At 36.9% G+C, this 27,676-nt stretch overlaps 3 protein-coding genes across 4 annotated transcripts; all 3 read right to left on the bottom strand.

The window, feature by feature from the left end:
- Positions 1-267: 267 nt before the first annotated feature.
- LOC103931011 (reactive Intermediate Deaminase A, chloroplastic) lies at positions 268-2,662 on the bottom strand. 2 transcript variants are annotated; one of them, XM_009340417.3, is made up of 6 exons: positions 2,370-2,660; positions 2,051-2,166; positions 1,912-1,956; positions 1,259-1,332; positions 1,122-1,171; positions 268-590 (listed from the first exon to the last, which is right to left on the bottom strand). In XM_009340417.3, the coding sequence occupies exons 1-6, from the start codon at positions 2,551-2,553 to the stop codon at positions 496-498; spliced, it is 564 nt and encodes a 187-aa protein (XP_009338692.2). In that variant the 5' UTR covers positions 2,554-2,660; the 3' UTR covers positions 268-495. The 2 variants fall into 2 exon arrangements, with proteins under 2 accessions (XP_009338692.2, XP_048419999.1); XM_048564042.1 differs by lacking the exon at positions 1,122-1,171 and having other exon boundaries at positions 2,370-2,662.
- A 904-nt stretch (positions 2,663-3,566) lies between these two features.
- Positions 3,567-5,493, bottom strand: LOC103931013 (NEP1-interacting protein-like 1). The gene is made up of 5 exons (XM_009340419.3): positions 5,221-5,493; positions 4,921-5,072; positions 4,702-4,785; positions 4,420-4,590; positions 3,567-3,860 (listed from the first exon to the last, which is right to left on the bottom strand). Exons 1-5 carry the CDS (start codon positions 5,408-5,410, stop codon positions 3,705-3,707), a joined length of 753 nt encoding a protein of 250 aa, XP_009338694.2. The 5' UTR covers positions 5,411-5,493; the 3' UTR covers positions 3,567-3,704.
- A 6,448-nt stretch (positions 5,494-11,941) lies between these two features.
- On the bottom strand, positions 11,942-13,230 carry LOC125468410. Its single transcript, XM_048564100.1, has 2 exons — positions 12,436-13,230; positions 11,942-12,292 (listed from the first exon to the last, which is right to left on the bottom strand). Exons 1-2 carry the CDS (start codon positions 13,228-13,230, stop codon positions 11,942-11,944), a joined length of 1,146 nt encoding a protein of 381 aa, XP_048420057.1.
- Positions 13,231-27,676: the final 14,446 nt, after the last annotated feature.

Genomic DNA, 27,676 nt, shown 5'->3' on the forward strand with positions numbered 1-27,676 from the left:
TTAGTCTGTATTCCTCAAAACGGCATAGTTGTAGGCAGGCTTTTCAATGCTGCTTTCGTCTTTCCCTCCTTGATTTCTCCATCCGCGACACAACTTGGCTCCCTGATTTCTCCGTCTATAAATTTCAGTTTTCTTCTTGTTTCTTTGATTACTGTCCTGGTTAAAAATCTGAGAAAGAGCCCTTCACATTCTCTAATAAAATGAGACGAGTTAAATCTAAGAGAGAGGCATAAAGCACAACGGAAAGGAGGGCATAGCTACATAGAGTGAAACATAAACACAATTATAATTACTCAAGACTGGAAAAACAGGGAAAGCTCCATTTCAATAACGTCCTTGGTCCTGCTCTTTAGTTTTTAGATACAAAAGCAATGTTACAATAACAACGACGGGCAGGAGGCCATGGAGGAAATAAAAATGTGAAACTCAACACTCAAAGATGTCACCTCCTACATTATTATCTAAGTTGCTGAGACGATGCTGTGTATTGGTAGGTTACAGTGCTGCAATGCACTCAATTTCAATCTTGGCATCCAATGGCAGTGCCGCTACCTGAAATGTTGAACGTGCTGGGGCTGGAGATGGAAAATCTGCAACACAAAACCATATAATATGGTCAAAGTTATATGAACAAGTAAATGGTTGTCACTGTTGTGTTGCACATAACTTATCGAATCAAAAGAGTCATGGACCAGTTAAATAAAATAAAGGATTGTGTGTGTTCAAGGGAGCCTGATTATCCCTAACCCCAATGTGATTTTTTCTATTTTACTTGCTTCCCCGCCGTGAAGGAGCAGAGTTACAGGAAATTGACACCCCCTTCAGAAATAGAACAAGATTTAACCACTCATCACGCTTCAAGCAATTTGTACCAAAAATTAAGCAGAGCCAAATCTGTTTCTACGAACTTTAATAGGTAATTTGAGCGTAAGATTGTGGTAAATGAGATTAGGGCAAATAAAACAAGAATTGAAGAGTTAAAGTCAGCTCCATTCTATCTTCCTGAATGTCCTATCATAGCTAGACACCCTTATGGCTTACAATTTTGGACAGATGGAAAACAAACAGTGTAATTAAGAATTCAATCTCCAATGTCAAATTTATATCTCTATAAAACTCACATTTAGCATAGATTTCATTGACTTTCTTGAAGTCTTTCAAATCAGCCAACCTACATGGACATGAGAGACAACGAATTTCATTGCCAACACTAAAGTCTCCAATCAAGATTCTGCAAAGATAAAAATAGAATCCCTACAGAATAGTCGTTTTAACCACAGAAGAATAGCTGGCCCCGCTTGCTTTCAGTATTTCCCCCATATTTTTTAGAACCTGCAATGGTTTCGTCAGCCCAAGTCTTTCAAAAGCAGTCACACAGCAATGCTATCAACTATACTCTTTTGCAAAACCGACAGCACTAAAAGCCAACCATTATGTTAACAAATTCAACTTCTCCTTGATGAAGATTTGCAAGATAGATACGATATTTAGTGTCGGAGATTACTAATTGGTGACTTGGATTAGAACTCTTAAAGAGATATAATTTAAGTTTTATAGTAAACATCTAATTGCAGTAACCCCTATTTAGTAATCTCTTGAATACTTGTATTAGTGTCACCATCATTTTTGCAAAGATACGAAACAGGATTCTCAATAATTTAAAAGATCCTGCAACCGCCAAAATCTCAAACAGTACCGATTTCCATCAACTGTCACTTACTTCTAAGTTTCTAACTCATAGCAAAGTTTATCAGTTTCGAAGGTTGTAGCCTTGACCACTAAGCAGTTAAAAATCAAGAACATTTCACCAACCAAATGCGTAAAAATAAAAGTATAAAATCAATCATATAACTATCTCAAATCCAAATAAACAACACAAGTATAACCAACACATCAGAGCATCATCAATACCTGCTCTGTCTGATCTTCAACATTATCCGACACAAACTTCCCTGTCTGAATTTAAACAAACAACATAAGTCATCATATTATCCACTGCATACCAACATTAATGGATTCAAGTGAAAAAACAAAAAACCAAGACACAAACCTCAGGAATCAGACCAAGACAGCCCGACACATGGACAAAGTTGTTGGCTTTGATTGCCTGAGAATACGGTCCCAATGCAGCCGGAGCCTTGTCTGTGTGAACAGCTTCCTTAATTCCTAAAATCCAACCAAACAAAAACTGACATCCTTTAAATTCAAACGCAAAGTACAAACCTTTATCCAGAATTGATCAAAAGGGGATTCCAAATAAAGCAACCAAACAGAGGAACCGGATTTCTAATCCAGGTAACCAACCAGAGGTAAATTGGAAATCCAATTAAATCAAAATAAAAGAGAGAAATTAAAAAGTTGGAATTTACGAGCATCGGTGGAAATGGCTAAGCAAGCAAAGCGAGACGAGGGCTTCGATGAAGCCAAGGATCGCCAGAGAGTGGAACCGGCCACCGAGGCAAAGCCCGCGCCGGCGGCTAACGGAGCCCGGGTGCGCAATGCGGCCATGTCGAGCACCGGCATGTGAAAGCTCCTCGCCGCACACCATGCCATATCTATCTCTCTCTCTCTCTCTCTCTCTCTCTCTGGGAGTCCCTGTCGGTCTCTGTTGGACTTGTTCCAACTGCTGAAGTGCTGATGGTTGGTGAATGGTGACTGGCGTCGCTCACTCGCTTTTTATTTGTTCTTTTTTTTTCTGTTCAGATCCTCTAATTTCTTTTTCTGGCTCTACTTGATTTTTGTTAGTGGGCTTTTGCTTTGGGCCAAATTTAGTTGGCTCTAACCATTGTATTATAAGTCAGTGTATATTATTTTCTGCACATTTTTCTTTCCAGGTGAACAGTTAAGGTTTAACTGTTTAACTAATTTAAATTTAGGCATGTTTGTTGATTTGCCTCCAAACTTGTATAATTTTCCTCTAAACTTTAATTTTAGCCTATTACCTTCCTAATTTTTTTTAAGTAGCTAATTTCTCTACTTAAACTTTAAATTTGGCTAATTACCTTACTGAATTTTTATAAATAGCCAATTTACGTTAGATTATAAAAATTTTCATCTAATTTTCTATCCATTTTGATCATGCAGAGAACACGTGAAAATTGTATGGAGGCAACAAGAACGGAAAATTGATGGATGAAAAATTTTAAAATCTACAATTAAGGGGGAATTAGCTATTTATAAAATTTTAGGGTGTAATCAATTAAAGTTAAAGTTCAGGGGAAAATCGGCTAATTATAAAACTTCAGAGAATAATCGGCTAAAATTAAAATTCAAGATGAAAATTGACAGGTCTATACAAGTTTGAGAATAAACCGACAAATACCTCTTAAATTTAATGTGTTTAACTAAATTAGATTTAACTAAATCTTAACCATTCACCCGTGAAAGACTTAAACATCGGCACATGTATTCACTTGGATACATGTAGTATATAGAAAATAGCTTGGAAATGAAGATGATAGTGGTGTGTTTTATAGGTTTCTCCTTTTTATGTCAAAATGTTTAATTAGGTTCGTGAATATATCAAATATGGGGATGATTCATGCATATGTACGCTGATACAAAAATAATAAAAGAAATACAAAACCATTTACTTAGGTGTAAATACAAAGTTCTTGCGCATTACAAAATTACTACCTCTCTTGCAATAGTTACCGAGAATTCAAAGACTAAAAATCTCAGTATATAGAACACCTCAGAACATACTAGCAATCCCTAAAATCTACTACGTTTTTAATGTGGACTTGCAGTCTGCACATAGGACAAGAGGCTTGTCGCTTTAGCCATTGGTCTATGCAGGCCATGTGAAACGTATGCCCACAAATGGGAAGTTCTCTTGCATTCTCTCCATCCTTAAATTCCTGCAAATATAAATATACATCAAAATCACGTTGTGATAAATAGTGATTAGCGTTAACCTAATTGGTTAGATTCTGGTTTGGTGGAAGGGACAAGACAGCAAATTCAATTAAACGAACATGTTTTCTAGTTTATGTTTGGTGATCTAAACAATGGTCGGGCTGGACTTATTAAATTGGATAATTATCTTGCGTGTTAGAAAAAACAAATCACCGTCCAAAAGATGGAACTCTATGGGACGAACTTAATCTCAATATGTTTTGATCTGTCCACCAAACGAGGCTTATAAGTTTTAAGGACACTGTTGTAGTTGCAGCGCATTAAAACTTTTTCTTTGTTACATTAGAGACGCATCTGAACCATTTACTTAGTCTATTTTTAACTCATTTCTCCATCCTCCCTCGTTACTTGTGGGCGTTATTGGAATAGATTTATGGTTCTCTCACAATTGATTTCTTGAAAGGTTAGCTCATAGTTGTATAGGGCCAAATGCTGATCCAACAACTTTTCAAACCTTTTGCATACTAATTTAGATTGCAGTTAAGATATGTTGGAACCCACCTGTAAGCAAATTGGGCAGCAAAATTCACTGCAAGACTCGATGATATTGCTGCTGCTGCTGTGAAATGTACTTTGAGGGAGCTTTTGGATGCAACCGTGCGATAACCCCTTCACTCCACCAATGTCATAGATTTCAGAAATCTCTCTGTAAGCTGTTTCCAGATTGCTAACCTGCTCAGTAAGTTTGCCATTGTTAACTTAATTAACTATACTAATTAAATATTTAAAAAGAGAAAAACAACTACTCGATGCTGGTTTAGGTAGAGAAATAATGCTACTTACTTGCCAGTGATAGGCTTTTAGCAATGCAGAACTCACCCATTCCATAAACACCTTCCCATTTACCATACCTACCAAGAAAGCAACCTGTAAAAGAAATTTAAACAAGTATTATAAGAATTGAGATTTAGACCAATCTTAATATTCAAGTAGAAATGAGGACGAGTGTCGAACTCTGGTGGTCCGTGCCATTATGTGCTCTTTACGTACGCAAGGGGTTACCTTAGACAACAACTCGCCGTCCACCGCCAAATCCATCAATTGAATGGCAGCAATGGCCCCTGCCAAACCGCCTATGCCGGCACCATTAAGAAACCCCGTCTCCGTTGTCTGGCCTTTGATCGCTCCATGAATTGCTCCCACTACAGCTCCTCCTACAAAACCCACATGGGATAGTTGAAAATGTCAAGTTTATGTGGCACCAAATCTTTTTTTCTTTTTTTTCTTTTTTTGTGCTAAAAGAAACCTTGACGGTACAGAAATTCACCGGAAAACAATTAATCCAAGAGCTTAGAAACATACCCAGTGCAAGAATGCAGGTAAATGCGGCAAAAACAACTCGTTTTGTGACTTGAATCAAGGCTCCGCTGCTGGAATCACCAATTGCAGCCAAAACCCACAAAGAAACAACCTCTGTAGACCTGAATGTGGCTCTGAATAAGCCTGAAAACAATTCCTCCATCATCTTATGAGCAATGCAAAAACTAGACATGAAGTGTTGAGTGGGAAGTGGGAGCTCACTATAAGAATTTAAAGGGGAAGGAGCATTTAAAGGTTAAGAAGAGGAATGGCTAGGTATTTACGAGAGAAAAAATTAAGTGCCACCATTTACGAGCAACTTTAGGCGCTAAAAACACGGTGACATGACGTTAGAGCATCTTCAATTTGCAAAGGATGTGATATCCCACATCTCATTTTACTTCTCGCACACTTTTGATAATTTCTGTTCCTTGATCTTCTTCAATTTATCCGATCCGACGGCCGAAAATTAAAAAAGATGTTTAAGAAGTAAAATGGAATATGTGAATATCATACCCCATTTGCAAAATGTTTTGACATGTGTATTTTACATTTTTTATGGTTGAAAAACTCTCCAATGGCAAGATGTAAAATATTCATCTTAGTTGAAAAATGAAAATAAAAACCTAAATTTACATGTTTATATGGTGATGCTATCTATACATTATTTTTTTACCTCCCACACACCTCTCTCAATTTTCTGTTATCGGATCAAATGATTGAAGAATATCAATGATAGAAATTAATAAAAAGTGTGTTGAAGGTAATAAAAAATTATGTGCGGATAAAACTACCTTTTTTTCTTACATCTATTAGTAGTGGGTCCCACCAATCAAAGAGAGAAATTAAATAGATCTCAAATTTACTTCTCTCCCATTGGAGTAGTTACCCCCATTTACACTCCCAAAAATGTAAAACAGGATGTAAATATAGTTCTTGTATCCTAAATTTGCATCTCTTCATTGGAGATGCTTTTACTATTTTATTTCAATTATAACAAGTAGATTGGTTTGTTTTTAATTTATCAATATAACTTAGAAATGAGATATATCAATCATATTTCCATCTTTGTTATAATACGTAAAATAATACACCACGAATTTGTGTTAATGATACTTATAAATATTTTAATTTTGTTTTGTTTTGAAATTTTAATTTTTATATTATTTATTTAGGAGGCAACTAGGTGGACTAGGAATGAGACAACACGAAATGATACTGACTTGAGCAAGAAACCCTCTACGAGTAACGCATTATGCATATTTAAGGACACCTCATTTCCCACTTCCCCAATCAAACTGTTTTGAACGTTGCTATTGCGATATATTAAAATGATTATAGTACAAATGGTTAATAATCTATCTCTATGCAACCAATCTTCTATGTCATAATGATATCTTTTAACTTTATGGTGCAGGAGTGGTTATCAATCTGGTTGAGCCGACTAAACCATTTTAGTTTGATTTGGACTAAATGGTCCATAACCAAATTCAACCATAATGATTTAGTAAGGTTGTAGTTTTGAGCTTTTACAAACTAGCTGAAATCGAACCGGACAGATCACTTTTATATATATATATATATATATGATTTTATTTCATTTTATTGGCTAATAACTATAGTAAGAATGTTGATGTCAAAATTCATAGAACTTTGAAGTTATTGATCTCTGAGTTGGAACTATATTAGTTACTGAACTATGAAGTTTTATGACATGTTGAATTTTAAGATGGTTTGATTTGATGTACTAGAAAATGAAACAATACCACCCCTTATGGGCAATCTAAATTATATATCTATATTTTAGATCCTCTTTCTCAAACTAGCTACCAAAATCATTTAGATCCAAAATTATTTGGTACTAAAACGTGCAAATAAACACAATCCGTTAGATAGGATGGAAATAAAAATACAAAATAATCAAACGGCTAAAATATTTTGGATTTTATTAATAGTAGTTGCACCCTTCAAAGAGAACCTAAAAACTCAACTAGTTCTAATCATTTAAATTTACGTCCCTAATAATTTTAGTTGGAATTGTCAACCAATTAAGTGGTATAAGATGATTGGAGTGAGAAAATGCTCCATTTTTTATGTTATCAAGGACAAGAAAAATCGATCGAAGATTTTCTGCTTAATAATTAACATGAATATGCAATATATAGGATTGCATTCTATACCAATTCAAAAAATCAATTATTAGCAATGATACGTCACATTTATTGTGTAATGCAAGACTTCACTTTTTCAAGTGGGATAAAATTAATAAAGGGAGTGAGGAAAACAAATACTTACCAACTCAAAATATAAAAATGCATTTTCTACTAACTAAAACAAAACAAAAAACTGATTTAGGTTTTATCGAAGCAAAAACCAGACTAAGTGATTGTATGCAATGCTTTATCTAGTTCTCAATGGTGGTTTTTTAATACTAGCGGCATCCAAATTCAGACTGAATAATAATCCAATGTGCCAATTGAGCAGATATACCTTACAAGCTACCCAGTTACTATCTACAGTACGATCAAGTTACAGGCCATTTATTGTACCATGGGTAAAAGATATATGGGATTTGATACCAGTTGCCATCCCGATATAGTTTGTCATAAAAAGGGCAAGTTAGGTTTGTCTTGTTACATTCATTAAAACAGAGCTACGGGGTCTAATTAAACTGAAGCAGGAAACTAAGCAAAACCAGGTGCTGGGAATAGGGTTAGAGCTTCTGTGGGCCGAAATTTCAATGGTATTAAGGGCAAGTGGTGCTATGAATTAATATTGATTAATTGAATTGTAGATATATACATTATTTTAGCAAAGTTGGCACCCATGTTTCTCACCCATTTGTTGTCTCCATCTTCTTTGATATTTCAAAAAAATAAATGCGCAGAGCGGCTAGGGTTCCACCTTCTAGCTTGTAATGCAGCTACCCACTAAAACAACCCCACAAAGATATTTGACAAGATATTTTTCACTATATATATACTGAGAAAAAGACTTTAATATATATATCACCAAGTATAAGTTTTTGCATGAAGGAAGAACTACGACGATAAGCAAAAGGTATCCCAAGAGAATGGCTACAAAACCAACCAATTAGTGGCATTATGGCAACTTTGTTTGGCAGTACAGTGCTTCTCCCCACCTTTATTTAGTTGATTATATTGGGATTAGGTTAATTAGGGTTAGGGTTAGGGAAAAGAAAGTGAAGGGAGCAACAAGAATAACGGGGAGGGAAAAGTGGATTATGATTTTGAACTTTAGTGTGGGATCAGATCAATTACAAGATTTCAGTTTCAATCCAAAAAATTTCAAAAATGAATATCAATTCCAATTTCATAATGGGAATTTTAGAAATTCAAAAACTCCTGCCTATTTAAAACTAATCGGATTAATTTCATATTTTTTTTCCTCTTCAGATTAGTCTATATCAAAATCAAAAGTATCCCATTTCTTGGGCTCTCTCACTACATAATATATATCTTTAATTAGTGTATGTAATATAATTAAAGAACTTGTAATTGTAAAAGTATAGTGATATTTAAGTATATGATTTAAGTGTCTTGAGTTAGCAAGTTTTAGAATTTTCGGATCAAATTTGAAATATTCAAGTACATTCTAGTTCTTATCCAATAATTTTTGGATGGTTCAGATTTTGGAATTTCAGGCTTCATGTTTATGATTGGAACCGTTAATATTATAAATCCCTTTGTAAAGGTCATCTCTAAAAAATCAATAATTAAAAAGATGACATCATTTAGTCATCAAATTGTATAACAACATATTGATGGATTCAATAAAAGCATTACGAATCATCTATCTATTTGATACAGTTGATGATTGACTCACTGCAAAACTATGAACAAGTAGAGACCAATACATTTGCAACTATTAATTAGAAACTAGCATATGCCTACACACCGTGTGTGTGACCATTTTTTATTTTTGTTCATAAAATGGGAAGGAGAGGAAGAGAGAATGTGGGAGTGGGGAGAGAATTTTTTTGGTTTTTTATTTTTAAATATTAGATATATGCTAAATATAGGAGTATTTATTAAATATAGCCAAATATAAGCCTCTAATTTCAAAAATGTTAGTTTTTATAAAAACTTTCAAATATATCCAAAATATCACTTAAATAGACACAAATACCCTTAAACTTTAAACCTAATGAATTAAATGACCAAAACCCTTTTAGAAAAATCAACTCAAAAGTGTTCAAAATGTGGTTTAAATGACCATTATAAGCAAACTTGTAGGAATCCCGTTCAACTTCATCCTACTTTGTAGAACCCTTTTAAATTTACAGTTTAATGAATCATATTTTCTTTCTATCATTTCATTGTTTATATTGGTTGTACAATCCTTTAAATTTAAGACAAATAAAAGTTAATTCATTTTTGTTTGTTCAATAGTTTACTTGGTGCTATATGAAAATAGTATATTGCCCTTCTACATCAACTTCTTCATCTATTCCTGATGATCTTTACCACTGCTTGATCTATTGTTCCATCTTCCCTGTCAACTATTGGATTTCCAAAGGGGAACTTATTCGGTTACTAGTAGTCGAAAGACTAGTATAAGAAAAAGCACCATTTTTAGGTTTAGCCGTGGGAACACTTCATCTAATAGGGCTTTGAATTTTTAATTTATTAGGTTTAAAGCTTAAGGGTATTTGTGTCTATATAAGTGACATTTGGATATATTTGAAATTTTTTATAAAAATTGACATTTTTGAAATTATAGGCTAATATTTGGCTATATTTGATAAATATTTTAATTTTTTGAATTATATTATTGCCCATAACTTTTTTGTTGTGATAGAAGACTAGATAGTCTTTTTAGTTTTCACCCCTTTATTTTTTTTTTTACAAAGAGGATTTTATTAATAGGTAGTTTAGATATGGGCAAAATTTGAAGATTTCCACACCTAATAGTTAAGAGGGGCTAATGTTAAAATTGCACCTAATTGTTTTATTTTACCTTGAAGATATTATTGTCTTTGAGATGATGGATATCGCCAAAACTCTACCTGAATACTTTCACTTGTGTATGGGTTGTAATGGGAAGCCTTCGGTTTCATAAAATGGTGAATGTGGAACTTGGTTATAACTGTGTTATCTACTATCTAGTAGTATGTTGAAAATGGTTTGCTAGAAAGTTGGCAGCTGGTAGAGAACTCTATGGGGCTGTATACGTGTACGACTCCCCATTGAAAGATTTCGAAAGAATTTGAATAGTCTGGTTGTGTATAAAAGTTCAAAATGGTGCGTCTATAGGTGTGTATAAACTGTACGTATTTGTGAGTTCTGTTGCTCACAAATTTGTAGGGAAGAAAGTGGGGTAAAATTAAGAATTGAGAAGTAAAAGGGAAGTCTCTTCCTCTCCATCTATCACTCCTACACCAGCCATGACGACACCATCTCCTCCAGGTATCAAGCATCCCAGCTAGGCAAATCAACCGTTGACTTTTACATAATCTCTAATTGTAATTTGTATATATAGCTGCTGCTAATTACATGTTTTCATTTATTACTTTCCGTGTAAAGTCTCTCCTAGACTAGTATATTATCTTGTATTATTCCTTGTAAACAAATCAATGAAAGCTATTCAGCCAGACTCAAAACATTATATGGTATCATTGAGCCCTAAACTCTAACGAGCAGTTTCTCAATTTTTTTTCTCTGTGCGCTCACAATGTTAGATGAGCAACCAACCAATTTCGGTTCCGTTGCCCACCCATTTAACTCTTTGCTTTCAGTTGACTCAAAACATTATAACAAGAGGAGCATGAGAAAGATTGACATAAAGAGAATTTAGTTTTATTGATATGCTCCAAAACTGGTCCGAAAGTGCAACTACTGCACCATTCTACTGGCTAACTATTTGGGTGTGTTTGATTGGACCTTAATCGTCACAGTTAGTAGGGTGCAAGGCTAGACGGTATAAACTTGCATCCTGCTTACCTTTTGTTTTCTTTGATAACTTGTACCCCATTAGAAGGGTGGTGTTGCAGTGAATTAGTATGGCTGCGCAAGATTTGTGAGGTGCTATGGCTCGCGGGGTTTGTGTTTATAAATTTTTCTTGTCCACAGAGATTGCTGGATGCAGCTTTGTTCTTCCTCTAATCTAGGCTGGACTGCCAAGTACTGCCTCTAATTGGGTGGGATTGCAAACAATGTATTGCGCTTAACTTTAGCAATTAAACGAATACAGTGAATTCGATTCATCCAATTAGCTGGAGCATAATAGTTGCAATAGGAATTATTGATTGTTTTTCAGTATAAAGACCAAACTTGGCATCAATATCTTTGGTCTGCATAGATTTCAACAAAAGATACTCGTATGTGTAATATATGACAAGTAGGCAAACGGAGATCCATATACGCAATATTGTTCAAAATTTGTGTATGGAACTTGAATATGCTTATTCTTAGGGATGGTAATGATTCGGTTTGAGGACGGAAATGCTATATTCATCCACGTAACCACAAAAATTAACCATATTCATAACCGCAAATTAACCATCAGGAATTATCCATAACCATACCCACCGGGTAATGGATTGCCCATCGGTTAACGATTATATCCATCTTCGTCAATACTAAAAATATATTAGTAATTTTTTTTTTTGGTTAAAAGATAGAATTTTATTGAATTAAATTCGAATCGTTACATGAGCATCTTCTGCTAGAATATTAAAAAGAAACGTAGGACCTAACTTATCCTAGCCAAATCTCCTACCATGCTTAACAACGTACACCGCAATCAAATGAGTTGCATGATTACAATGACAAGGGGTAAAGCAAAACCTCATCGACTGAAAGCTTGCCAGTCTCCAAATATCTAGGAGATAAATCTCAAGAATCACATCAACCACAACCGCTTTATTGAGCATCTGAATCAAGCCCTTAGAATCCGACTCAACCACCAACCTAGCACTAGTTCCCACATTACTACCCACCACCGCCTGCAATCCCTTACGGACTGCCTCAACCTCAGCCATAATTGCATTCCCGAAGAATCCCCCTCCTTCCCCTCTCGCTAGCTTCGGAATCCCCGCAAAATCTCGAAGGACCTACCCAACCCCTCCCTCATTCGAATGTTTCATCCATGCCACATCGCAATTAAGTTTCAACACGCCAAAACTGGGTTTCTGCTAGCATCCCCCCCCCCCCCCCCCGGCCTGTCTTCTGTCCTCCTTTGAAATCCAACTCCAACCCTCGTGCCCTCCCCAATTCCCAACTCATCCCCCCGGTGATCCCCTAAATCATTCCTCACCCCAGACAACCTAACCCTTAAAACATCCCCTCCCTCTCCCACCATATCACCCATAGCATCCCTAAATTCTACCAAATGCCGCTGCCACAACTCAACAGCCACTTGGGGTAAAGTTCGAACCCCTTTAAACACGACCTCATTCTGACATTTCCAAATGCGCCAAAACCCAAACACCACATGTTGCAGCAATGCCTCGGCATCCACCTCCTTTTTCGTCCGCTGCACAATCTGCTGCCATTCTTCAAGAAAATCATTGGCCCCCAATCTTGCCATATTAAGTTGTAGGGACGTCCCAAACAAAAAAAACACGGTTGAATTCACAATGAAAGAAAAGCAAAAATCACATTTATTGACCACCCTAATCCGCCGCCGCTCAAGATTATGCCTAACCACTAACGCATTCCTGCAAGCCTTCCAAGTAAAAACCTGGAGTTTATGTGGCACCATAACAGACCAAATCCTCCTCCAAACTCCTCTCAATGTATCCGGATTACTCGACATTCCACTGCCCTTCCTTACAAGCTCCCCATTTTTTATCATATCCATTGCAACATGGTACCCCGACCTTACTGAATATAAACCATTTTTTGTGTAATGCCAAATCCGTTGATCCACACACCCAAACCTACTAATTGATATAGTCTGAATCAAAGCCAAATCATCTGGAAACACCAATGCCGCAACCTCCTCAATCCTCCACTCCCTCTTGTCCACTGTAAGCAACTCAGACACCATAATATTTGAAGCCTATTGGAAGAACAAGTCATCATACCTTGTCTCCTAGCCGTCCTACCTTGTCTCCTACCTTGTCCAAGCCGTCCTACCTTGTCTAAGCCGTCCTAACTTGTCACAAGCCGTCCTACCTTGTCTCCTAGCCGTCCTACCTTGTCTCCTACCTTGTCCAAGCCCTCCTACCTTGTCCAAGCTGTCCTAGCTTGTCCAAGCTACACAACAAGCCGTCCTACCTTATCTCCTACCTTGTCCAAGCCGTCCTACCTTGTTCAAGCTACACACTTGTATCCCTTAAGTGTTTCATGTATATATATCCTTGTAATCTTGTAGAGAAATATAATGAGAAAAAACATTCTCTTCCATATTTTCCACATGGTATCAGAGCCGGAACCTTAACCGGCCTGACTCCATTGTTGTCCCTTCTCTTCTTCTGCACATTCGTTTCGATAATGGCAGAAGATAATCTTTTTGGCTCAGAAGCTGAAAGCTTCACAGCTCCTTGCCCTAGTTTTCCAGAAGCTGAAGTCAACCCAAACCAGCGTTTGTGTTCTGTGTTGTTAAATGAGTTTAACTATCTTCCATGGTCCAGATCAATATCTCTTGCCCTTGGAGGAAGATCCAAACTTGGATTCGTCAATGAAAGTATTGAAGCACCTGACGTCGCATCGCCGGAGTATGAAGCATGGCTGTGCAAAGGCCAGCTGGTCATGTCGTGGCTCCTCAACTCCATGGATCCTAAGCTATCTGAAATTTTCAGTTTTTTAGAATCCTCTAGTGCTCTTTGGAAGGCAGTTAAGGACATGTATGGAAATCAAAACAATGCTGCTCGAGTGTTCCAGCTTAAGAGGAATCTCGCAAGTTTTCAACAAGGTGATAAATCCTTTGTTCATCATCTCGGTTGCATGAAAAACATGTGGAACGAACTAGATATGTATCGACCACACACTATCGATGCTGCCGTACTGTTAAAAAGGTCCGAGGAAGACAAAATCTTTCATTTGCTTGCAAGTTTGGGTTCTGAATATGAAGATCTTAGAAGCCATATTCTAATGAATCCCGAACTTCCATCATTTGCAAGTGTTTGCACTACTATCCAGCGAGAAGAAGTACGCAGAAAAGTCATGAATGTTGACGTAAAACCTAGTGTGTCTGAGGCTAGAGCTTTTGTGACAAATCACAAGTCATTTGGAGATAAAGTATACAAGGGAAAAAGGCCAGATCTGAAGTGTCTACATTGTAATAATGTTGGACATCTAATAGATCGATGCTGGATATTGCACCCTGAGTTAAAGCCAAGGTTTGAGAACAAGCCTTTAAGAGATCATAAGGGCTCACACGCTAGACCACATACAAACAAGTACCATGCTGCTGCTGCTACATCCATCGGTGGGTCGATGAACTTTACAACCAATCCGGCTGACTTGTTGAATGAGTTCTCAACCTACCTTGTAACCAGAAAAGGAAGCACAGGTGAAACGTCGACTGGGGAAAGTCAAACTGCTCTTCTTGGACAGTTTGCAGGGTTCTTAGCTGAATCTGGTCATGTACCTCAATGAGACATTCCAAGTATCATGTGTGCTCTTTCAACTGCTCTAAATGTTAGTCACTCTCATGATTTTTGGATTATAGACTCAGGTGCCACAGATCACATGACAAATCAATATTCAAAGTTATACGATTTTGAAAGCTACACTAAACCATCACTAGTTTCTGTAGCAAATGGTAGAGGTGTGCCAGTTCTAGGTAGAGGGAAAGTTAAACTGATCTCAGAAACTATTGAGTCCACAGCGTTATATGTTCCATCTTTTCCTTTTCAATTATTGTCCGTATGAAGGATTACAAACTCTCTAAACTGTCGTGCAATTTTTCCCCCCACAATGTTGTTTTTCAGGATCTAGCCACCAAGAAGCTGATTGGTGAAGGTCACTACCTAAATGGGTTGTACTATTTTTCAGAGGACCTCAATGTTCCAAAGGGGTTCCCAGTCAGCTCAAACCTAGAACATCGGTTGTGGCATCAACGCCTAGCCCATCCCTCAGAATCTGTGTTGTCTACGTTGTTCCCTAGTTTATGCAAATCCTCCCTTGTATGTGAAATTTGTCATTTGTCAAAATCTACTAGACTTCCATTCAATTCTTCCATATCTAGGACTAGCAAGTTTTTTGAGATGGTGCACTCCGATGTTTGGGGACCTGCCCCTCTAGAGTCTTTTGATGGTTATAGGTACTACGTTATCTTTGTTGATGATTTCTCAAGAGCCACTTGGTTGTACCTCCTAAAATTCAAAAGTGAAGTTATGGATGCTTTCAAGGACTTTCATAATCTTGTCATGAACCATTTTTCGTCCCAAATCCAAATACTAAGGTCTGATAATGGCACTGAATATACATCCAAAAATATGACTAACTATTTGAGCACCCATGGAATTATACATCAAACAAGTTGTGTAGGTACTCCTCAGCAAAATGGAATTGCCGAAAGGAAGAATAGGGACCTACTTGAAAAAACCAGGGCGCTAATGTTGCAAATGAATGTGCCTAAGAGGTTTTGGTCTCAAGGAGTTCTTGCAGCCACCTACCTTATCAACAGACTGCCTAGTCGTGTTCTGGATACAAAATCACCATCTGAGGTTATGCAAAACAAAAAAATTAATCTTTCCCATCTGAGAATCTTTGGATGTACCTGTTATGTTCATATTCAATCCCATCACCGAGACAAGCTTGATCCCAAAGCTGTCAAGTGTGTTTTCATGGGATACTCCTCCACCCAAAAGGGGTACAAATGCTACAATCCATGCTCCAGGAAGATGTTTGTCACAAGAGATGTACGGTTTGATGAAAACCAACCATATTTCAACAAATCATCAGATCAAAATCGTCAGGAGAGCACTCCTAGATCTCTTCCCATTGCCAAATCCAGTCGAATCAAGTGACTGTGTCCATTCACTACCTCGCAACCGGGACTCTCATGCAACCCTTAATGACAACCTGCTTATTGGAGACGACACTAAAGCCTCAGAAGCACAAGTAGTTCCCCATGACCATAACACAACATCTATACAAGAGAGTGGAGCTGAACCTATTGTGATCCCAGATCAACCCCGCAGGAATCCGACTCGAGATCGACATCCACCATCAAGGCTGCAAGACGATGAAACTTACCATGCAAGGTACCCTATTCACAAGTTTGTAAATTACTCCAAAGTCTCTCACTCTCATGCAGCCTTCCTCAGTAAACTGTCCTATGAAAGTGAACCAAGGAACTTTCAAGAAGCCAATCGTCAAGTTGTGTGGAGGCTAGCCATAGAAGAAGAACTCAAAGCCTTGAATGAAAATAAAACCTGGAGTGTAGTTCAACTTCCCAAAGGCAAGAAGGTGGTAGGCAGTCGGTGGGTCTATAAAATCAAGTTTAATTCTGATGGCTCAATTGAACGATACAAGGCAAGATTGGTGGCTCGCGGTTTTACTCAAACTTTTGGAGTAAACTATAAGGAGACATTTGCTCCCGTGGCTAAGATGAGCACAATAAGGGTTTTGTTATCTGTTGCAGTGAACCATGAATGGCCATTGTACCAAATGGATGTAAAAAATACTTTTTTACATGGAGACCTCGAAGAGGAAGTCTACATGCAACTACCCCCGGGTCATCCACAAGCACAGAATTCAGGTATGGCTTGCAAGCTTCATAAGTTAATCTATGGCTTGAAACAATCTCCTCGTGCCTGGTATGCCAAACTGAGCTCGGTACTTGAAAATTTTGGGTTCAAGAGAAGTCATGCTGATTCCTCCCTGTTTGTTCGAATAGGATCAGTTGGCAAATTAGTTGTACTAATCTATGTTGATGATATCATCATCACAGGTGATAACATTGATGAGATTCACAATCTTAAACATTCTCTTCATCAACAATTTGCCATTAAAGACTTAGGAGTTTTAAAATACTTTCTTGGGATTGAACTGGCCACTTCCTCCAAGGGACTTTTTTTGAGTCAAAGGAAATATGTGATTGACTTACTTCAAGAAGTGAAGATGATGGATTGCAAACCAACTCGTACTCCTCTTGATAGCAAATTGAAGTTGGACTTGACAGGAGAACCTCTCAGTGATATCAGTTACTACCAACGATTGGTGGGTAAGCTTATATATCTTATATATCTCACCATCACCAGACCGGATATAACTTACGCCGTCAGTCTTGTAAGCCAATTCATGCATGCACCCACTGAAGCTCATTTAAATGTTGTTAAAAGAATTCTCAGATACCTCAAAGGCTCCATTGGTCGGGGAATCGTCATGAAAAACAATGGTCATACTCAAATCATTGCCTACACCGATGCTGACTAGGCAGGGAATGCAATTGATAGAAAATCCACTACTGGCTACTGCACGTTGGTTGGAGGAAACCTCGTGACATGGAAGAGCAAAAAACAAAATGTAATTGCTCGCTCAAGTGCCGAAGCTGAGTATAGAGCCATGGCTTCCACTGCATGTGAACTCATTTGGCTCAAGGGCCTTCTCTCGGACTTGGGGTTCTCAATCAACACACCTATGTCTCTTTTCTGTGACAATCAAGCAGCTATGCATATTGCCTCCAATCCGGTGTTCCATGAACGCACCAAACACATTGAAGTTGACTGTCACTACGTTCGGGAACAAGTCCAGTCCAAGGTAATTCAAACCACATTCACTCGAAGCCAAGATCAACTTGCTGATATTTTCACGAAGTCTCTTGCTTCTCCTCAGTTTCAAAGTCTGCTCTCCAAGCTTGGATCAATTAACCTCTTTGATCCAGCTTGAGGGGGAGTATTGGAAGAACAAGCCATCCTACCTTGTCTCCTAGCCGTCCTACCTTGTCTCCTACCTTGTCCAAGCCGTCCTACCTTGTCCAAGCCGTCCTAGCTTGTCACAAGCCGTCCTACCTTGTCTCCTAGCCGTCCTACCTTGTCTCCTAGCCGTCCTACCTTGTCCCCTACATTGTCCAAGCCGTCCTACCTTGTCCAAGCTACACACTTGTATCCCTTAAGTGTTTCATGTATATATATCCTTGTAATCTTGTAGAGAAATATAATGAGAAAAAACATTCTCTTCCATATTTTCCACAAAGCCCCTTTCCTCAATACAGGTTTAAATGAATTAAGTTTAGGAAGCCAAGGATCCGCCACCCTAATCAACTCCCCATTCCCTACTCTCCACTGTAGCCCTCTGGACAAAATTTGTCTCCCCCACACAATGCCTTTCCACCCCCAAGACGACTTATTTTTCCCACTTGCCTCTAGGAAAGATGTGTTAGGAAAATATTTATCCTTTAAGACCCTACTAAGTAGCAACTCTGGCGTCCGCAACATCCTCCAACTAATTTTAGCAAGCATAGCTGCATTAAATCCCATAAGATCTCAAAAGCCCCGACCGCCCACCTTCTTACTCGTAGTCAATTTATTCCATGCTACCCAATGACACCCCCTAGATCCAAAAATATGTTAGTTCAATTGAGGCATTATAATATAATAAATACTAATTTCGTCATTATAATATAATAGACACATTGATGATGTTGGCTTATGTTTGATCTCTCCCATAAGCATCATTGGGTTCTTATTGGTTTTGATCCAAAACTTTTAAACTTTTTCACAAAATGCAACTTTTGTAATTTTCAAGGTAATGGGTTCGGTGAATATATATATATATATATATATAATGCTTAATATATTAAATGTAAATTATCTTATATATATAATATGTATTATTCGGGTCGATTTCGAGGACAGATACGGATCGGTGACCCCAATAATCATATCTGTAATCATAACCAAATAATCTTTTTGGGTTTTCACCATAACCGAATTTTCATCCCTAAATCCGTTTCATTAGGTCGGTTATTGGGTTTATCAGTTTGAATTGTCATCCCTACTTATTTTGATTGATTAAACTTCAAGTATATTGGTTCTCTAGGGAGAATAAGGAGAGATTTAGAGGGGTGTATTCAATTGGGAATTTGAGAGATTTAAATGGATTTATAAATCCATAGATTTTTATGGAGTTTAATTGATTTATAGAGATTCCATGTAAAATTTGTACTGTTCTTAACTAAAGGTATAAGAAGATTGGCTGAACTAACTCTTTTTTTTTTTTATAGACGAGTAATTGAAGGAATTACGAATGGAGTCGGTATTGCAACTTTTTTCATAGGACAGGGTATCAAATATGTAGGGGCGGTTGAATTTCTTCTTATCTCTAGGTGTACGTATCTTATGTATTCATTTTTTTATTAACTTTTTTTTATTTTTAATATTTCTAACTTTGAATTTCTTTGTTCTTGATTCCCATCCAAATAATAAGGTTCAGAAACAGGTCTTTTTTTATACAATATTTCTTTTAAGTGGAATTGATCCTTTGTTTTTTCCTTTCCATTTACTCGGATCTCTTTCGTTTCATCGATTTTGTTCGTATCCTCCTTTTCTTCTGAAAAAAGGGAAGGGAAAGGATCTTCTTCGGTGGATCCCTCTTGCTCCTGTTTAGTCCCCTTCGTTTCGGGAGTTGTTTCTATTTCTACATATGTTTCTTACTCACTTTGCCCTCTTTCTTCCATTTCTGAGGTTTCTTTCAGTTTCTTAGTAACAATGGGTGACGGTATTCTATCTAAATAGTAGACACATGTAATAAATAAGATGTCATTCGTTTGACCTCCTGCAATTAACAAGAACACAGAATCATGACCTGTAGGATTTGAGCCTACGACATCGGGTTTTGAAACCCACGTTCTACTGAACTGAACTAAGAGCGCTTTATTATCACAATAAATATTTTGTAACCCCAATTAGAATCATATAAAAGAGTTTGATGAACAAATATTTGAACATGAGTATCTGATTTTAGAAGAAGGAACTCATATAGAAATATTACAGTTAGATAGACCAAAAAGTTTAGAAGAATTATTACAATTAGCAGAACAAACTAGAATCATAGGAGAAGACCCACAATTACATAGGAGTAAAAATAAAATATTAGCAAAATTAGATATAATTAATCCAGATTTAACCATTAAGACAGCCGATATGCCTTGTAGTTTATTTGACACACCCCGACCAAAAAGTTTAGAAGAATTATTACAATTAGCAGAACAAACTAGAATCATAGGAGAAGACCCACAATTACATTGGAGTAAAAATAAAATATTAGCAAAATTAGATATAATTAATTCAGATTTAACCATTAAGACAGCCGATATGCCTTGTAGTTTATTGACACACCCCGACCAAAATCAAGGCGTGCTGGCCTTGATATTGTAACATCCTACGTCGCTCAGGGGAGTGGATCTTGTAAGCCTTATATGTATATTCTCATATCTACCTAACACGAGGCCTTTTGGGAGCTCACTGGCTTCGGGTTCTGTAGGAACTCCGAAGTTAAGTGAGTTAGGGTGAGAGCAATCCCAGGATGGGTGATCTACTAGGAAGTTCTAGTGTTAGGTCCCAGAAACAAAACCATGAGGGTATGGTAGGGGCCCAAAGAGAACAATATCATGCTACGGTGGAGTCGAGCCTGGGATTTGGTGGGGACCCGGGCTGGGATGTGACAATTTGGTATCAAAGCCAATCCCTGGCCGGAAGTGTGCCGATGAGGACGTCGGGCCCCTAAGGGGAGTGGATTGTAACATCCCACATCGCCCAGGGGAGTGGATCTTGTAAGCCTTATATGTATATTCTCATCTCTACCTAGCACGATGCATTTTGGGAGTTCATTGGCTTCGTGTTTTGTTGGAACTCTGAAGTTAAGTGAGTTGGGGTGAGAGCAATCCTAAGATGGGTGACCTACTAGGAAGTTCTAGTGTGAGTTCCCAGAAACAAAACCGTGAGGGTGTGGTAGGGGCCTAAAGCGGACAATATCGTGCTACGGTGGAGTTGAGTCGGGGATGTGGTAGGGGCTCGGGCGGGGATGTGACAATTATTGTTACATCCCACATCGCCTAGGGGAGTGGATTATGTAAGCCTTATATGTATATTCCCATCTCTACCTAGCACAAGGCCTTTTGGGAGCTCACTGGCTTCGGAGTTCATCGAAACTCCAAAGTTAAGCGAGTTCGCGTGAGAGTAATCCCAGGATGGGCTGCCCACTAGGAAGTTGCTCGTGAGTTCCTAAAAACAAAACTGTGAGGGCGTGGTCAGAGCCCAAAACGGAAAATATTGTGTTACGGTGGAGTCGAGCCTAGGATGTGGTGGTGCTCGGGTTGGGATGTGACAATTTGGTATCGAAGCCAATCCCTGGCCGGATGTGTGTGTGCCGACGAAGACATCGGGCCCCTAAGGGGGTGGATTGTTACATCCCACATCGCCTAGGGGAGTGGATCCTGTAAACCTTATATGTATATTCTCATCTCTACCTAACACAAGGCCTTTTGGGAGCTTACTAGCTTCGGAGTTCATCGGAACTTCAAAGTTAAACGAGTTCGCGTGATAGCAATCTCAAGATGGCTGACCCACTGGGAAGTTACTCGTGAGTTCCTAGAAACAAAACCGTAAGGGCGTGGTTGGAGCCCAAAGTGGACAATATCGTGCTACGGTGGAGGCGAGTCCGGGATGTGGTGGAGCCCAGGTTGGGATGTGACATTATTAGATAAACAAGAGTTTAAGCAGCAAATAAAAGAATTGTTAAATTTAAAAGTAATTAGACCCTTTAAGTCTAGACATAGATCAACAGCATTTATTATGAGAAAACATTCAGAGCTAAAGAGAGGTAATGCTAGAATAATTTATAATTACAAGAGATTAAATGATAATAAATATAAAGATAGTTATAAGTTACCAAATAAGGATGAGCTTATAAATAAAATTCAAGAGAGTAAATATTTTACCAAATTTGATTATAAATTAGGATTTTGGCAAATATGATTAACAGAAGAATCAATTGAGTGGATAGCTTTTACTTGTCCAGAAGGACATTTTGAGTGGCTTGTTATGCCATTTGGACTTAAAAATGTTCCATCGATATTTCAAAGAAACATTGATCAAATTTTCAAGAAATATCATCATTTTTGTAGTGCTTATATAGATGATATTTTAGTACATAGTAAAAATAGAAATGAACATAGGAAGCATTTAGAGATAGTTTTACAAGAATTTATCAATAATGGAATTGTGATTAGAAAAAATAAAATAGTATTAGAAAAGCAAGATATAAATTTTTTAGGAATGTATATCAAGTCAGGTACAATACAATTACAAGATAGAAGAGATATAAATTTTTTAGGAATGTATATCAAGTTAGGAATGTATATCAAGTTAGAAGAGATAAAAAAAACAGTTACAAGCATTTTTAGGATTGTTAAATTATGCAAGAAATTTTATCTCTGATTTAGGAAGAAAAATAGTAGTATTACATAGTAAAACTAGCAAAACAGGACAAAAATATTTTAATAGTGAAGATATTAAATTAGTTCAAAATATAAAGCAAGAAATTACTCAACTTAAGCTACTAACATTACCATTACATGATAATTACAAAATAGTTGAAACAAATGCTTCATCATTAGGATGGGCAGATATACTATATCACAAAAAACATAAGGAGTCACCAAAGTTTGACGAAAAAGTTTGTAGATATTCATTTGGAAAATTTAATGATGTACAGTCAAGATTACCGTCAATAGATTTAGAAATTTTAGGAATAATTAACTTACTTGAAACATTCTTTTTATTTTTACATAATGAAGTATTTACGATTAGAGCATATTGTCAAAATATAGTTTCTCATTATAACAAGATACATGCTAATAAACAGACAACCCGAAAATGGGTTCATTTTATTGATTCAATTACAGGAAATGATTTTATACTAATTTTTGAACATAATAAAAGGTAGTAACAATACATTAGCTGATATCTTATCAGGATTGATTCATTGAACATGAATGGAATATCGTGGACCATCATCCTCAAATAGCATAAGACAACAAGACAGAAGAGCACATTTCAATAGCATAATGATGCACCATGGACCTCCACCATTTAGTGGATTCCAAAATAGTATAAGTAGACCAACATCACCACCATTACTCACTTTCAACTTTAATGGCACTCTTGTTGAATGAATCAGAAATCCAACTTTGAGGTATAGGTCAAGGGTACCAAAACTCTCTGATAGGCAACAAGTTCTCTTAGATAATTTTTGGAATATCCAAATCAAACAGCCAAACATGAGGTTAGGTCATGAAAAACTAATTAAAGCTTTAGAACAAGAGTTTGATAACTTTAATTTTAATTTCCATCAAAGCCAACATCATATTCATTTTCTTGAGCACAACCTTTAAGTCATTTCTAGAGACCATGATTCATTACTTAGTAAGTTTACCAAAATGAACCAAGAACTCCAATCTCTTAGAATGCAGCAAAAGACAAGTGACACCTTGAAAAGAGAATTCAAAATAGGTTTAGAAACTGATCAACATAAGAATAAATAAAAAGAGGTTTTTGAACCCGTAGAACAAGAGACTAATAAGCCTATATAAGAGATTAAGATTGAGCTCTTAGAAAAAGACATTGAAATAGAGCAGCATCAACATCTAAGTGATAAAGAAAAACAAGAAAGATATGAAAGTTTTCTTAGGAATATATCTTTAGACTTAATAATAGATGATATCCTATTAAAATAAATTTCAAAAGCAAAATTAAGAATAATGCCACTAGATATGCAAAATGAGATCCTGAGTATAGCATCACAGTCCATGAAAGAGTTACAATTACAACTACAATTACAATGTGTTTTGTATCAGTCCATCTTTGATCCAAAACCTGAGATAGATATTATTACAAAGATGTATCCACCATGTCTTTGTGATAGTAAAGAGAGTTGTATTTGTAAATCAGAGGTTAGTATAGCTGTAGGCAGGATTAACAAGAGATTTTAAACCATGGCATTTTAATTATGAGCATCATAAAAAGCATAATGTAATAAAAGTTACCCCGGCCTTACTATTAGAGTTTGGCTATCTTGATAAAATCTTTATTAACCATATTCCCAACTAGAATCATTTTCTGAAAAACTTATAAAAGTAGCAGAAGATTATCTAGAACAGTGGAAATAATTTGCATAAGTTTTATCAGTAGTCCTCCAAATTGGTATGCAAATATGCATAAGGAAAAAGTTAGGCATATAGTCATGATTAATAAAGAGTCATTTAGATTATCCTTTATCTCCCCACACAGGTGAACTCCTTCATACAAAAATATTCTAAGATTTCGAAGGATCCAAATGCTAGCCTTAGAAGAGTCTGAAGATTTTAGGTATGATATGTTACTACTAGCAGAAGAATAAGAAATGTATATTTACGGTAATATAAGAATCAGTCATCAACCCTACTGGAAACCTCAAAATTTCAAAGGAAAAATAGCAGATATGTATTACAAGGTAAAAGAAGATAGAGAAAGAGATGCAGAGCTAGTAGAAGGCAATGAACAATACTGAAATAGTTTGACAGAAAAAGAGCTGCATAAAATCGACAACATGATGGAAGCATGAAGAGCTGGCAGCAAATTAGCATAAGTTGAATAGTATCATATAAAATAATGTATTTCTAGACAGAAATGTCAATATCATTGTGGACCTAGCTACAATAATGAAATAATGGCATAAGAGTAAATAAAGAAAATAACTTGACCCATTATGAACTTTTCATACACAAAATGTCATCTTGATTAAGAATGAATAGTGGAAATCCCTTTTCATTAAGACTCCCATAAAACTTTGAAAGAATGGATGACTTCAATCAGGATCGGAACCAACATGAGCAATGCATCTCCCCCTCACTAAACCTGGAAGATTCTTACCTTGTGGAAACTGAATCTTGTCATGACAATGTAGTTGAAACAAAAATTGCCCATGATCCAGAGAGGACTTGTTCTCCATGCAGGGACAATAACCATTACCAAGGTGAGATAGATGAGTTGCATGAAAATAATTTTCTTAACCCTTCATCTAAAACTAAGTCCCGTCCATAATGAAACGGGAACTAAAGATTCTGCTAATTCACAGGAGTCTCCTTTAACAGCAAATGCAAACCAGGGGGCTAGAGAGGAGAACAAATCTGACATAGGTAGGCCAATTGATGCACCTCATGCCGGAGGAGCGAACATATTTTATTCAAAGAGGTCACAATATGAATTAATTAAGTCTTGCATTCATGAAGTAGAAAGGGAAGCTGGTGATCAACGTGTAGGGCAATTGATATCATCTCCTCTGTAAAGGAGTTGGGTCTATCAAAGACTTAAATAATACACAGATGGTTTAATTGTTAAAATAAGATTAAACATGTAGGTAATTGATCAACCTGATTTGACATATGTACATAACCGCAAAACCTTTGTAGTCGGTGAATCTTTGTAGTTTATTGTCAAGTTAATCAAAGCGCTCGAATAACCTACAATCTCTTTAAGAAATTATTCGTCAGTTCATTGGTCGATTATCACTTTCAGTTATAACATGATAACTGAAGCGCTTGAATTCGACAATTATCCCAAAATTCACACTTAGCAAACCCAAAAATTCAACACCTCGATCTCTTCTTCTTCGACACAAAATAACCAGTTCTCCTTCCTTCATCACCTAATTTCATTTCCAACTCCAATGCCAGCTCAGCCAATTTTCCCATTTTCTCTAATTGATTTCTGTTTGAAAAAAAACTTCCATATCCTCTTCTTCTAGTTAAATTGCAACCTAGTTGGATCTAGCCTACATGCAGGCAACATGATTGAATTGCAATTTCAGTCTTATGGTGTAAGATTGAAGAACAATAAAAAAATATGCAGATATAAAGAATAAAGAACACAAGGATATTTTCTTCAACACATGAAGGAAAAACCCTTGAGCACACATCCATGCAGTTGCGAATCCACTAAGGTAAAAAGAATCTTTACAATACGCAATAAGACATGCACTTACTACACTCGAAGATCTATTTTGTACTTTGGTTTTTTTTAGTACACTGTCTTTACTTTGCCTTCTCTTGGATGAACATTATTGACCGCAAATGATATTCCTCACAAGTAAAGGATACACAGAGCTTCCTCAAACATATGCATACAACAACTCATTCCTTTGGTTGGGGTTGGCAGGCAACCCTTTACCTCCTCTTTTTTCTTTCTCCTCTTTACACTTTTGTCTGTGTCCTACCCTCCACAGCCATTGGTTGTCGGTTTTTGAGGTAAGAGTCTCGGTGTCCTCGTCATTTTTCTGGCATGTCTTACTGGTTTTATCTATAGTTTTCCTGTTATATTACCTCCCCTCTTCTCCTTCTCCTTGTTGCCTCTACTTCTCTTTCTAATTCCATTTCTACAACCATTTCCCCTCTCCCCCCCTACTTCTTCTTCCCTTTTTCACTTGCCTACACCTCCATCTCTGATCCCCCATTCACCAAGTTTTGGACTTGATATCGGATGTAGATCTCTACCTTAGTGCCCCCTGCTTTACTGGCATGCTGGAAAATTTGGGCAAAGTGTTCTACGGCTTCCTTTGTAGTAAGGGTGTTTTACACATCCTCCTTGGTCATCCCCACCCTCATCTTATGTCAACTTGGTTCGTTTTTTGCAGGTATGGTGGTTGGTGTTACAGATCTAAATGTCTCGATAGATTGCACAACTCTAAGATTTGATTTTTGCTTTGGATTTTCTCTTTTTTTGGGTTAATTTACCTATGCTTGACTCAGATCCTCCTTCATTCTAGTTCATACATGGCTATCATTCTGGTGATTGCTGGCAAGAGTTCGGCAGCGGTGGGCTGTGTTTCTGTGATGGATTTTAGGTTTTATTTCTTATTGTCATGTGTTTTCAGTTTCGAGCCTCTGTTGTTATGGAATTAGGCCTCCCAGTGTTTGTCTTGGGCTGTTAGTTGGCTTTGTAATCTGTTTTATGTTTAACAAAGTTTAGCTCTTGTCCAAAAAAAATAAAAAATAAATAAAAAGCTATCATCAAAGCTCAATAATACGCCCAAGTATTATCAGTAAAGCAGTAATCGCAACATGAAAATACCTTTTTCCAGACATAATCTATTGCCACGTGAAAATGCATGCTATTATTAGTAGTGCACCCACAAAGGAACTGACCTTAGCCTTCTCTACTTTGTTCATTGATTCCGACCGTCTTTACTTCGTGAGTTGGCTGGTCATCACTTATAAAAGCATGAACGACCAGATCATATACGCAACTATTCATATCACTGTTCATTCATCATATACATACACATGAAAAATACCAAGATAGTTGTTCACGTGGCTAATCTTAGTGTCCTATTGTGACACAAATAGAGACAATCAAGATCAGCCCAAGATGATTGTTCGACTAATGCTAGGAATTCTCATTTATAATAATAATAATTTATTATTATCATTATTGTATTTTGTTATGCAAAGATTCAGAGGTATAACAAAATGGCTACGGATCAGGAGGAGCAGGTAGGGCCCGCCA

This window comes from the organism of the source record quoted next, unplaced genomic scaffold (assembly GCF_019419815.1).
Source record: "Pyrus x bretschneideri cultivar Hongxiangsu unplaced genomic scaffold, Pyrus_bretschneideri_v1 Contig38, whole genome shotgun sequence".
NCBI lineage: Eukaryota > Viridiplantae > Streptophyta > Magnoliopsida > Rosales > Rosaceae > Pyrus > Pyrus x bretschneideri.

Coding starts and splice junctions, on each gene's coding strand:
- LOC103931011 (XM_009340417.3), bottom strand. CDS start 2,553: ATGGCATGGTGTGCGGCGAGGAGCTTTCACATGCCGGTGCTCGACATG. Junction 2,167..2,369: donor AGCCATTTCCACCGATGCTC/GTAAATTCCAAC, acceptor GTTGGATTTTAG/GAATTAAGGAAGCTGTTCAC. Junction 1,957..2,050: donor GTCTTGGTCTGATTCCTGAG/GTTTGTGTCTTG, acceptor GTTTAAATTCAG/ACAGGGAAGTTTGTGTCGGA.
- LOC103931013 (XM_009340419.3), bottom strand. CDS start 5,410: ATGTCTAGTTTTTGCATTGCTCATAAGATGATGGAGGAATTGTTTTCA. Junction 4,786..4,920: donor ACGGCGAGTTGTTGTCTAAG/GTAACCCCTTGC, acceptor TTTCTTTTACAG/GTTGCTTTCTTGGTAGGTAT. Junction 4,591..4,701: donor TAAAAGCCTATCACTGGCAA/GTAAGTAGCATT, acceptor CTTACTGAGCAG/GTTAGCAATCTGGAAACAGC.
- LOC125468410 (XM_048564100.1), bottom strand. CDS start 13,230: ATGGTGTCTGAGTTGCTTACAGTGGACAAGAGGGAGTGGAGGATTGAG. Junction 12,293..12,435: donor GAATTGGGGAGGGCACGAGG/GTTGGAGTTGGA, acceptor GGGGTTGGGTAG/GTCCTTCGAGATTTTGCGGG.